General features: G+C 50.9%; 1 protein-coding gene across 8 annotated transcripts in view; it reads left to right on the top strand.

Annotated features, from left to right (window-relative positions):
- The window catches only part of ENAH (ENAH actin regulator), a 137,425-nt gene that overhangs the window by 102,392 nt on the left and 21,674 nt on the right, over positions 1 to 13,359 (top strand). For all 8 annotated transcript variants that reach the window (XM_047848117.1, XM_047848122.1, XM_047848121.1 and 5 more), the window contains one exon: positions 12,752 to 13,101. In XM_047848117.1, the coding sequence (XP_047704073.1) occupies positions 12,752 to 13,101 (350 nt within the window). The remainder of the gene's footprint in view (positions 1 to 12,751; positions 13,102 to 13,359) is intronic.

The following is a 13,359-nucleotide window of genomic DNA, read 5'->3' as shown; positions in this document are numbered from 1 at the left end:
CCTCTCTGGTTAAATCCCTCTCTATTTGGTTGAAAATCTGTCCAACTCTTTTGAGTGATGCTGTAACAGAAATAAAACTTAAGTTTTTGTAGAAATAAGGAAGGTTTAAAAGTTCTGTATTGAGTGTTTTAAACATTCCAAAATAATTTCAAGAGTTAGAAATTGTAATGATACTGTTGCCCACCCCCCCCATACACACGGAAAAATAATTAATAAAAAAATGATTGTAGTATTATCAGGAGTAACCCATTTGTAGAAAGCCAGGAAGAACCAGGAGAGAACCCAAATGTAACGGATAATTTTTCATGTTGTGGAGCAGACAAGCATGTGGCCCTGGGGACAGGTGCTGGGCGAGGACAGCACAGAGTAGAGACCGGAGCCGCACAGGATGCCGGCTGGTTAAGGGTCTCTGAAGGGCCGTCCGCTACATGGAGGGCTGTCCACGACTTGCAGCTCGAGGCTGTACTGGAAATGAGTATTGAGCGAATTTTTTACTGATTGCTGTGAAAATGCTGTGTGTATCTGTCCCACCTGGGTGTTAGCCCTGCAGCGCTCAGCTGGACTTGAGGCTTTTCTCCTTGTATGTGGGAAGATACGTCAGGATTTGAAATTGGATGTTGTTTATATTACTTGTTTAGTTGAAGACTTGAAATCGTCCAGAAAATTGGTGTAAATTTTTAAATTATTTTCTGTCCATAGTCACACACAGACTTTCTTCTTTTCTTTCTTTTTTAATTAAAAAAAAAAACAATGTTTATGTCTGCACCCAATGTAGGGCTTGAGCTCACAACCCCGAGATCAAGAGTCGCAGTTCCCACCCAACTGAGCCAGCCCGGCGCCCCTCTTCTTTCTCTTGGATAAAAACCTTCCATTGGACGCCACTTTCTTTCTCCTGGTGTTCATTTTTATCTCTGTTCCTTCCCTTTGCTCTCCTCCACCCGCTTCCATTTTTATCTGGTGAAATCTGTTGGTGTCTGCTCTGATCTCCTGGAAATGCTGCTTCCATCATCATTGGCTTGTTTCTGGTTTAGGTTTCTTCTCCTGGGGCACAGCCTGCCTCTGCTTTCTTCCTTTTGGTACTGTAGTCTCTGTTCATCGCGGACTGCTCTCCCTTCCGTTTCTTCCGCAAGGGCGTGCGCTTAGCTGTCTCTGGGTTTTTTCCGTACATGGTATACCTTCAAAAAACTGAGGATTCTGTGGGATATTGTAGTTTTCTCTTAACTTTCTTATGCTGACGGCTCCCACGTTTACAGCCGTGATCCTGCACCTGAGATCCATATTTCCAATGAAATGGAATCCACGCGTCCTTTTGAGAATTTGGTGCCAGCAGTGGACTCCTGCCCTCTTCCACCCAGCCCTGCATCCTCCTTAAATGCGCGTACACGTGCTCTTCTGTGCAACACCTGCATGACATTTCGGAGGGTCACAGACCCCTCGGTTCCAACGAGTGGTCCTCAGTGAGTGTTCTGCTGCGGAACGCATGCGTTTGGGTATCCCGCTAATACCTCAGTGCGCGCACACTTCCTTCTCTTCGTATTTCACCCGGACTTTCTGCTTTAGGAAGTCTGTAATTATCTTCATTCACAGGCTCTGTTCCGGCATACCCTGTGACTTCTGTCTCGGAAAGCCTGACAAATTCTCTCTTCGGGCATTCTCGTCGCCGATAGCTTTTCTGGCGTGTGTTCCCTTACGCACTGGCATCGTTTTCTAGTTGGTTTTCCTGCCTTTGACCTAGGTCCCTTTCAGTTTTTCCCACTTGCGTACTGTCAGATTAATTCTTCTTTTAAGCCGTGTGTTCATGGTAGAATCCCAGGTAGCGCCGGAGGGCCGGAGATCGGGGAGCGTGTGGCCTTCCCTTCGTGTTAATCTCCAGAATCAATCCCTCCTAACCGTTCCTGCTTTTAGTATTTTGGATGGCTTCTTCCATAGCGCGAGATAATATGTTTCTATTTCTGTCTCCTGATTAGTCGAGTGATGGCTAGTGGCGGCTGACTTTACTAGGAAACCCGAATTCTTCATGTCCCTGCCCGTTACCAGTGGCCACTATTTGTAGTCCTGCTGTCGGTTTCTCTTTCAAATTGAACCTGTGTCTCTTCACTGCTCCCTCTGCGAGGGGGACTCAGTGGTCCTGCCGTCCCGCTCCGCCCCCTGGGCGTGCTGTCTTGTCCGTGTGTTTGCAGGGGAGCCCCCCACCCCCTACCCCACTCTGGGGTCCCTTTAAACCTCATTAACCAGGGTAGTTGGAGTCCTCACGAATATGTGACTAGCTAAAGTTTTTGAGTTTTGTAGTTTCTTTCTCCCTCATTTCTATCTTTAACCTCAATATTTAATAGACCTTTTCCACTTGAAAACTTAATAAGCACATCTCTTAATTTTTTTTAAAAAAATTTATTTTTTTAACATGTCTTCTCTGTTTTCTCTGTTGACTTTTTTGGGGAACTCCTACATGTCAGATGCTGGCCTCCAGGGTTGTTGCTTCAGTATACTTCTATTTTTTCATTTTCTGCTTTTTTCTTTTTGTTCTGTATCATTGGCAATATTTTTAGCCACACATCCTAGACCAGCACTATTTAGTAGAAATACAGTATGGCCCATATATGTAATTTTTAGTGGCCATATTAGCAAAAGTAAAAAAGAAACCTGTGACCTTAATTTTAATAATATATCGTGTTTAACCCAGTTTATCTAAAATCTTATCCCTCCAGGGGTGCCTGGGTGGCTCAGTCGGTTGAGCATCCGACTTCAGCTCAGGTCGTGATCTTGCGGTCTGTGAGTCTGTGAGTTCGAGCCCCGCGTCGGGCTCTGTGCTGACAGCTCAGAGCCTGGAGCCTGCTTGGGATTCTGTCTCCCCCTCTCTCTGCTCCTCCCCCGCTTGTGCGCGCGCGCACTCTCTCTCTCTCTCTCTCTCTCTGTCAAAACTAAACATTAAAAAAAAATTTTTTTAATATTATCATGCCAGCATAAAGTAAGTGTAGAAATTGTTACGGTGTTTTACTTTCTCTTTTTCATACTGAGTCTTTAAAATTCGGAATGTATTTTACACTTACCAGGCATTACTGTCCAGACAGGCCACATTGTACGCGCCCACAGGCCACATCCCTGGCTCACGGCCACCTAACCGGGTGGGACGTGGCGGATCTCTATTGAAAGATCAGTCTTAATCTCCAAGAGAGCTTTTTCTGTTTTGTAATCATTCCCTTTTTAACAGCCTGTTCCAGACTCACGATCCGTATCTTAAGTCTCTCATGTTCTGGTCCTTTCTCTGAGTCCTCTCCCTCCTGTAGAGCTGGGTTGTTTGTCTTTTGTACTCCGTATTCCTCAAATATCTGGTAATCTTGAGTGGTGCGCTTCTTTGTAAACGGATTCGATTGAATGGCATCCGTCCTTGGCTCGGGTTTCCCCGCTGCATCGTGGAGGTGACGTCTCTGCAGGACACAGCCTCCCTGAGAGCGAGGGCTGCCGGGGACGGGGGTCCGTGGAGGCGGGCGGAGCACACAGACCGGCAGGCTGCCCCTCAGGTAGGGAACAGGGGCGGAGGGCCGACCGGCCTCGGGACCCCACGAAGGAGAGCTGGCGCCGGCTCCCCCAAAGCCGTGACTCAGCCGAGGCCGCGTGTCCGCTTGGAGGGCAGTCTGTGGTCAACGCCGCTGCGCCTGTCGAGCTGAGCTCGGGGAGGAGAGGGTGGCGGTGCGGCCGCTCTTCGGACAGGGCGTGCGGTTATCACTCGGCCTGATCGTGGCTGCGTTGCCCGCTCGCGTCCTGTCCCCTGGCCTCGCGGGAGGCCTCTCCTGCCTCCTCTTCTCCCGTCTGCTTCAGCCACGTTCGGCACGGATGCCGGCTGTGGTCGACGACGACGGAGCGGGGCGGGGACGTCAACAGCCTTACCCCAGACCGAGCGGAGGCGGGCGTGTGGGCCAGAGGGGCAAGGGGACGCCGGCCAGGTGGGTGTCCGGGTGAAGCGCGCTGCGTGCGGAGGGAGCAGCCCGGGCGGAGGCCTCGTGGTGCTCGTGCACGCGCGTGCCCGTGGGCGAAGAGGCCCCTGAGGCCGGGGCAGAGAGAACAAGTGCACAGGGCGAGCGGTAGGTGGGTTGGAAGCCCGCGGAGGGTCCTGTCACGCGGGGCGCGGCAGGCGATTGCGCAGAATTGAGCTTTCGTTCCGAGCGGAGGAGGGACCGCCGAGCGGTCTCGATGGACGCGAGTCGTCTTGCCGTCTCGGCCGGCCGGCCGTCCGTCCGTCCGGCTGCGCCGCGGAGACTAGCCCAGAGGGGAGCGCGCACGCCGGCGGGCGCGCGGCCTGGACCGGCCGGCGGGAGGACTCGGCGGCCGCCGTCGCGGTCAACGAGGCGGGACCCGGGGGTGGCTCCCGCCGTGGGGGGGGGGGGGGGGTGGACGGACGTGGCGAGAAGGCAGAGGCTTGGGCTCCTTGGGCTCCTTGGGGGCGGGGCGCCGGCAGGGGAGGGTCACGGCTTTCAACCCGAGCGGGTGGGGCGGGGAGGGTGAGTTGTCCTCGCCGGAGCCGCGCCGCGCGCGCGAGGGACTGTGCGAGCGGAGGCGGTTTTGTTGGGAGACGCCGGGCCGGGGGAGCTCTGACGGCGCGCGGCCGGGACCCTCGCCGGACGCGCGCGGAAGGGCGCCGGGCAGGTGCTCGGCTACGCTGTCTACAGAGACGCGGGCGGGAGGCCGAGACTTCCCTTCCGGCTCTGCTGTTCCCGCCTCCGTCGACCTGATGGTGGAGTTGGTCTGCCGCCCCCCCCCCCCCCCCCCCGCGTTCTATCTGCTTTGTCGTGAGTTTGTGTAGGCACGGTCAGGGGGTTTCTGGAATTCCGGGAGGGGAGAGTTTGACTGTTGACGTCTGCGGACCGGAATGAGTCCAGACAGTCCCGTGTGTCGCTTCCCCTCAGCGCTCCCGCGAGCCGTCCTCACGTCCGACTTCGTTCTCTGGCCGGACGTCTGCGGGCGTCGGGGTCCTGGGCCCCGGCGGCGTCTCCTCCGTGCCTCGCTCGGCGGCCGCTCGTTGTCCGGAGACTCTCCTCCGGGGCTGTCGGTGGCTTGCTTTTCTGAACCCTTACGACTTAATCACCCGCTCTGTTACCTTTTACCGTTGAGGGTCTGGTTTACAGAAGGGCCTCCTTCCCAGCGAACGTCGTAGGCTGCTCGAGAGGAGAGACCTGAATGAAGTTTCTAAGAAAAAGCCGGGAAGTTTCTGGTAGTGAATTCACGTATGTGTGGGTGTCAGGTGTAAGAGACAGAAAATGTGAGTGTGTATGGTTCGGAGGAGAGTTAAATAAGGTAAGACACGCTGTTTTCATGCTCCTTGGGCTTCTGTCTGTGCCGCTTGGGAGATGGCAGGAGGCTTCCCTGAGGAGACGGCTTTGAGCCAGGCCTTGAATGGGACCTGGCGGAGCATTCCAGGCAGGAAGAGCAGAGGGTAAGGGCAGGGGCGAGCAGGGGGCCCTCCTTCCTCCCCCCCCCCCCCCCCCCCCCGCCTTAGACCAGGAGGTCGAGTCCACTCGCAAAGTGCTTTGTATGCCATGCTAAGAAACTGCTTTTTACTTATTTATTTATTTTTTATTTATTTATTTATTTTTTTAATTTTTTTTTTTTTTCAACGTTTGTTTATTTTTGGGACAGAGAGAGACAGAGCATGAACGGGGAGGGGCAGAGAGAGAGGGAGACACAGAATCGGAAACAGGCTCCAGGCTCCGAGCCATCGGCCCAGAGCCCGACGTGGGGCTCGAACTCCCGGACCGCGAGATCGTGACCTGGCTGAAGTCCGACGCTTAACCGACTGCGCCACCCAGGCGCCCCTTATTTATTTATTTTTGAGAGAGAGAGCGAGAGCGTGTGCTCGCATGCTTTGGGGGGGGGGGGGGAGCAGAGAGAGGAAGAGAGGGAATCAGCACAGAACCCGACATGGAGCTCAATCCCACGAGCTATGACATCATGACCAGATCAAGAGTCAGACGCTCAACTGACTGAGCCACCTAGGTGCCCCAGAAATTGCTTTTTAGTAGTCTTGTCTTGAATTTGTCGTATAATAAAAAGGCACCTTGCTTTTTAACACTTAAGTATTTTCCCATAACGAGAAAGGTATACACCATTTTCCTTTGGCCTGGATCCCGTAATCTATCTTTGCTGGGGGGTTAGATCTACTGGGAAGAAGATACTCTGTAGCGGACCCTTAGTATTTGGTCCTTGCCTCGGCCAGCCGGGCTCCTGTGTTCTGTGGCCTGAAGACAGATGACAACAGACAGAACAAACTGAAGCTGGAGGAAATAGGTGTAATACAGGGAGCAGAAGAAAACCTGAAAATACACTGTAACAGCTTTGGAAAACTAGGAGAATATACTTCACTCCTAAAGCAGAAACCCTAGTTATTTAAAAAATAATCATTCAGAAACTAAGGAAATGTACTTAGACATTAAAAAAATAGGAGTTTTGAAAAATAAATTACCCTAGGAATAGTTATAATAAAAGATAAGGGACAGTAAACGAGAAAGAAAATAAAATAAGATCAGATTAGGAGGTCTGATATCCAAATAATGGGAGCTTTAAGGGAGCAAAGAAGGAAAAGCCTGAGGAAACAGAATTTGCAAATAAATGACAGGAGAAAGCTTCCTGGACCTCTGTGATGTGGTCGTGTGGGTCAGAGCGCTGCAGACCTTTTCCGAGTAGGGCCAGGTGGTAAATGTTTTAGCCAGAGAGTGGCCACGAGGCTTCCGTGGCAGTGGTTCGCCTCTTTGCAGTTTGCTGGGGACAGCAGGGGCAAGCGGGAGTGGCCGGCTTTGGGCCCTGGGTTCTCACTTGTGGGGCCCCAGGTCTGGATGGACACGACTCGCCAGTGTCCCGCCCAGTAAGTGAGAAAAACAGACCCACCGACAGGGCCTGTCACTGGAGTTGTAGACTGCGAGAGTAGAACTTGGGGTGGGCGGGAGGGCTTCAAATCCTGAGAGGTTGTTTCCAAACTTCTTCTCTGTACGACTTCCCAGGAAGCTACTGGAAGGGGTGTTCTGTTAAAATGAGAGAATTGGGGCGCCTGCCTGGCTCAGTTGGTTAAGCATCCAACTTGGGCTCAGGTCTCGATTTCATGGTTCGTGAGTTCGAGTGCGGAGCCCGCTTCAGATCCTCTGTCTCCCTCTCTCTCTGCCCCACCCCCTCTCACGCATGCTCTCTCTCAAAAATAAACATTGAAAAATAAAGTGAGAGAATAAACCATTCAGGAATGAGGACGTCGTGGCCCCACCAGGAAACAAGGCACCCATCTTGGGATGAGATTAGGGAGTTCCCAGCGTCACTGAAGGTGAAAGCCACACCTCGGGGCCCGTCCGATGGGCCAGGGATCTGAGGTGCTTCCTGGGAAAAGCAAGAATGAGGGAACACGAAATAGAGCGGATCACCTGATGCTCCGGGTCATGTCGAGAGGGTTTACGGTTCCGGTTGGAGAGTTTGGGGTGAAGTAGGGATAGTGTAAAGAAAAGAACCAGATGGGGAGGAGACAGTGATTTTTGACACCAGAACAAGGAAGAAATTGCTCGGAAGAGCAAATGTGATTGGCCGTGAATATTGGGATCCAAAGTGGTGTCGTGATTTTATCGGAAGAGCGAGGAAGGTGAGGTTCTGTGGCGGAGAGGGGCAGGAGGTGGCTCACCTGTGAAGGAGAAAGCGGGTACCGTGCGACTGAACAGCTGAGAACTGGGGGAGCTCAAGAAGCCACCGTATGTGGGAACCTGACATCAGCGCCAGATCGAAAGGCTCTGCTTCTGGAGAGCGAGATCGGAAGCTGTGTTTTGTTACACGCTCTGTGACACGACTGTTAAGGTGTGTGTGCATTTTACAAGTTTAATCTTTCTGTTTCATTGAGCGTGAATTCGAGTTGATGAAACAGATGTTTACTCCAGGTGTTGTCTTAGTGCGTCCAGTACCTTGACTCTGGTAACGTGACGGTAGTTACTGGTTAGTTCTCTACCCCTGTACGTATCGTTTGTTGACGTCAGTCTTTGGTTTCTACTCGTATTAGTAATTCTGGCTTCTTTGACTGTGATGAAAACCGTATTTAAGAAACATGAGTCAGTCCTGTGTTCAGTCTCAACATAGGACGTAATTTAGTTAACGTCTATAAATAGCGAATGGGCACCACTACCTGAAAGATATAAAAGGGCCTGGTAGTCCCAGCACAGAGCAGGCCGGGAACCATGCGGTTGTACAGCCCCCCAGTCAGCCGGCCGGGGCCGGATGGACCCAGAGTCGACCGCCTGCTGCTGTGAGTACGGGCCTTTGTCGGGGGCTCTGTAACTGAGACCTGCGTCCTCTGTTTTCATCTGGTCCGTTTTGTACTTGCTTACTAATGAAGAAGTGGAATAACCCACGTGATGTGTTCAGAAGATGTATGTAGTCTTATTTTCTGACAAGTGTCGGTAGCATCGTAGTGTTACTAAATGTTGTCCACTCAGACTTTAAATCATTTCTCTATCTACCTAATAACACTCTTCATCATAGGTAAGGCTGTACGAAATGTGGTTTTAAATTTCATTATATTTTGCTCACTTTAAGAAAAATAGTCTTTGGGTCAACATAAACTAAATGCGTGTCTGAATATATTTTTAAAAAACTATTACTCTCACTGTTGGCCAGTGCTTTGGGCATCTCTTGACATTTGGGGAGACTTCTTTCGAGGAAGGGGGTATTTGGGTGGTAGGAGGAACTATTTTTGATGTTTTTTAAATGCTCTTGGTGGCTATGATATTGGTCCTTTGCGCTGTAATTGTTTCTGGAAAAATGTACATGTTCTCAGAAACTTTCAAATTATGGTAAAGTGCATATCGTAACTTAAGAGAAAAATCAGTCTGGTAGAATTTGTGCGTACTTCAGGGTTAGAGCCCAGGTACTTTGGAGAGGTCCTCGGATGGTTCTAGCAAAGAGTGAAGAAACCGTGCAGCACAGCTCTAGGAGGAGGCGTCCCCTGCGTTTCCCGTATGAGAGTCAGGAGAGTCTGCTTTTTCTGGGAAAAGCAGAGATTATAAATTTGGAAACCGCCCCCCAAAAAGATAATACAAACGTCCTGCTTTAGAGATCAAAACGTGTGAATGTCATGTTTGTACGCCATCCCGTTTAGGTGAGAATTATTCACACTACTAAAGATTTGTAAGCCTGAGATTTTCTTGTTGACACGCTACTTTGGGAAATATATTTAGATGCGCATCTTTTCAGTGAGCGGGCTAGAAACGAGCCAGGGGCTTTTAACGCTTTCCGTCCGTCCTTCAAATCAAGAGACTGTGCGGTCAGCGGAATCTTCTGCAGCTTGTGAACTGCCTCCTCCAGCTGTGTGTCCGTGATCGTGGGGAAGCCATCTGGCAATGTGCTCCTCTCCCACATCAGTAGATACTCTTGATCTTTGATAGGCTGAGAACCCTAGAATAAATACCATAACCTGTGGAATAATCTTCTTAAGTCAGGATTCCCTGGCCGTAAATGCCATTATGCAGTAATCCTTCAGACCTGGCCTCTGCCTGTGACTTAAGCTTACTTTTAGTGATAAAAGCATTGTGTCGCCTGGAGAAGTGGCCATTAAAACTTGGAGGTAAAAACAAGCAAACAAACAATCAAAACCCAAAGAACTTGAATGAGAACTGCAGTGAGGGGCGCCCGGCTGGCTCAGTCTGTGGAGCATGCGACTCTTGATCTCAGGGTCATGAGTTCCAGCCCCACCGTGGGTGCAGAGATTACTTTAAATAAATAAATAAAAAGAAATGCAGTGTAGTTTTAGAATACTCTATGGTTTAGCCGTGAACAGTATTTACATTATTGTGTCAGTGACGTAAACTCTGATTATGGATCTCATTATTCTGCTGGGACTGTGCTTAGGGACCCCGGGTATGGTGAGGGCCCCACAGGAGGCATCGGTAGGCAGTCTCTAAAGTGAAAAGAGAAGGAACGTCCAAAAAGAGTTGGCAGTAATGGTCTCTGGTGTTGGAGCCAGGGCTGGAAAGGTCGGAGCAGTCGTCTGTTGGTTTTGTTAGTAAGCTTCGTGCACCCACGTTATTTGACGGGAGTAAAATGAAAGAGGTGGCACGGAAGCGTGCAGGGGCCCAGTGACTTGGGTCTTTCGTCACAGATTTCTCCGTGAGCTTCCGTGCCCTGAGATACCTCCCCTCAGCTTCCGGACGCAGATGCGCTCTGGTTAGAATAACGTGGGCGTCTCTTCGCCTTTTGGACCAATAGGTTGTTTAGACGATTCCATTATAGCGTATGCCCTTATTTTTTGACACAGACCGTGTTTTAAGTTTAATGGTACGTCCCAGCCAAGTTTATTTATTAGAAGGTATTACAAAAAGAACCGACTCTGTCTACCCAGTTTATTATTGAAAACATCCTTGTGAGTACACCGAATTTCTTGCCCTCACCCCTGCAGCGATACCGCTACCCTCCGTAACTTTGGCAGTTAGCGGTTGTCCAGCAGCATAACAAAGTCAGTACTGTGCCCTAAAACTCTGATTTATTATGTTCCAGCCAGTGTCTCCACCACTGCCTGTCCTGAGCACTGCCGTAGGTTTCTTCTGCTTCTCTCTTGCAATATTCTTTTTTAAAAAATATTTTTTTAGCATTTATTTATTTTTGAGAGACAGCGCGTGAGTGGGGGAGGGACAGAGAAAGAGGGGGACACAGAGTCTGAAGCAGCTCCAGGTTCTGAGCTGTCAGCCGACTGAGCCCCCCAGGCACCCCGTCTCCTGCAATATTGTCAAGTCCGGTGACCTGTCCCGAGGGAGGCTTCGGGTTCTTCCGACAGAAGTGGGATTGGTTCACTTGTCAAGTGGGCTCTTTCCTTTTTTATAGTCAGTTTAGGAAACGGGGAGAGATTTCTGGAAGAATCTTAGTGGTTTATTGCTAGTGCTGGGAGGAACAAAGATTAGCATACATACACCCTCTGTCAGTTAGTTCTGCCTCTGATTGGAACCCAGCCAGGCTATCAGCCAGTCCAAGGAAAGTCCTAATTTGAAATTTCCAAACAATTATTATTATAGCTCACATTTATTGAGCGTTCATATGCTTTCAGGTACTTTTTAAAGAGCTTTCAAGGCATTACTTCATTTAATCTTACCCACGGTGCTATGAGATTATTATGTAGAAGATGGGGCCGAGTATTTTTATTTGGAGAAAGTTAACTTTTATGGCAAGACTGTTGTTTGGGTCCAGGTGGGTACTTGGAGACCTTTCCTTGCTCTGTTATATGTATGTATGGAAGTTAAAAGCAAGCTGCCTGTTTCACAGCCACATACATTGGGCCTCTGTAGGTTTTAATATAATCACAGCGATTCCACAGCCAGCATTTGAAGTCCTAGCATGAAAGAAGGGGATTTTTAATTTAATTGCATAAATACTGAGACCTTCCATACATTCTTAGACGAGGAGGTTAAAAGACATGAATGTTTTCCATCGATCTTCAAAGTTCAGGAAGTGTTACTAGGACTGAGAAGGATAGGTCTTGGCAGAAGGGGTAGATTTAACAAAGGGATTCTAAAACTTAGCCAGAGAAAGCGAAGTATCTGAGAATCCTCTAGAAAAACTCAAAAGGATGAGGAATAAGGATGGATGCACCCTACTAATTTCTTTCAGACGTCCAGGCATGCTGGTGCCACTCTAGACAAACATCCACGAACCAAATGTTGTGGAATTTCAGAAACAGGCAACACACAGAAAGGTGGCATCTTCTGCCAGTAAAGGTACAGTGATGTGGCTCACTACTGCGTGCCCAAACCCGAGATGAATTTCATATGAGCTAAGGATTTTGTTGTAAAAACATGTCATTCCGTAATCTTGTGGGAAGGGGCTAAGAGGGATGTCAGAGGCAGAGCACATGAAGGAATCCCACCACTAGACTCTCCATGTAAAAGTTAAAAGCCGTATGACAACTTTAACAAATGTAACATATTACAGTTTTAAATGACACTTTAAAAATCAAAGGCAGTTAAAAAGCCGTAATAAAAGTTCAAAATACATACGACCAACATCTGTGACGATGGGTTGTTAGCTTTAATAGAGAAAAGAGCTCTACAAATGAGGATGGAATGTTAACTGTCCGGGAGAAAAGCCATCAAAGGACACAGGCAGCTGCGTCCCAGTAGGCTGCAGGGGCCAGGAGGCCAGCTGTCACGTGACTGACAGCACGTGCATTAGCAGCAGTGAAAGACCCCAGTGGTGAAAGGAAGTTCTCTCTATCCTTGGGCTGCTGGGAAGCCCAGCCACTAATCCTGAACAGTTTGGAGCCATGTATCCAGAATCTTAAGATGTGTGTACCTTTTCTCCTAGCAAATCTGCCGGTAGCGATCCTTCAGAAGCAGTAGGGAAACGGCTTGAAAATAAATGGAGCAAACTTTGGCGGAGCTGTTGTCGCGGCTCGCCGGCCGTTGTATTTCTAAAATGATGACGTATTAACTTGTATCGTGAACATTCGAAAGAGTGCTTGGTCACTACGGTGGTACGCTCAGTTACTTGGAAAATTCATTTATTTGTGGCACTTCCCTCATGAACAGCGCACACTAAAATGAGCCGTTAGTGTCGTGTGCTACTAGTGACCCTGCCAAGTTACTCTCATCTCCGTGAGGCTGGGAAGTGGTGCGGGCCGCCGTGGACGGCAGGCTCCGCTCGCTTCGCCTGTGCATCGGAAGGGAGGCGCACGCGGGCTCGTCGCGAGTAGGCTTCTGAGGACGGCGGCCGTCGCCGCGCGGCTCTGATGGCTTTGGTCTCGGAATTCCAGGCAGCTGCAAGAACAGCAGCGGCAGAAGGAGCTGGAGCGGGAGCGCGTGGAGCGCGAGCGCGTGGAGCGCGCGGAGCGGGAGCGGCTGGAGCAGGAGCAGCTGGAGCGCGAGCGGCTGGAGCGGGAGCGCGAGCGGCAGGACCGGCTGGAGCGCGAGCGGCTGGAGCGGCTCGACCGCGAGAGGGAGCAGCGGGAGCAGCGCGAGCGGGAGCAGCGCGAGCGGCAGGAGCAGCGGGAGCGCGAGCGCGAGCGGGAGCGGGAGCGGGAGCAGCGCGAGCGGCAGGAGCAGCTGGAGCGGCAGGAGCAGCTGGAGTGGGAGCGCGAGCGGGAGCGCCGGCTGTCGGCCGCCGGTAAGAAGCGCGCGCCGTGCTCCGTGCGGGTGCATGTGCGGGCAGGAGCGGGGGGGGGGGGGGGGGGGGGGGGAGGGGGGGGGGACGTGGGGGGCGTGGGGGGCGTGGGGGCCGTGGGGGGCGGGCGGCAAGTGGGACACGGAGAAGCAGGCCGCACTTGTTGCTCTGCCCCTCCTTCCCCCTCGCGGTGTTACTGCACTTAGCGCCGGGGGCTTGAGAAAGTCGGAAACGTGCGGCCCGGTTTTCCAAGTCTTCTCA

Source organism: Prionailurus viverrinus, unplaced genomic scaffold, assembly GCF_022837055.1.
Source record: "Prionailurus viverrinus isolate Anna unplaced genomic scaffold, UM_Priviv_1.0 scaffold_53, whole genome shotgun sequence".
In the NCBI taxonomy this organism is placed as follows: domain Eukaryota; kingdom Metazoa; phylum Chordata; class Mammalia; order Carnivora; family Felidae; genus Prionailurus; species Prionailurus viverrinus.
The sequence above is the reverse complement of the archived record's forward strand: the minus strand, read 5'-3'. Positions and strand labels throughout refer to the sequence as shown.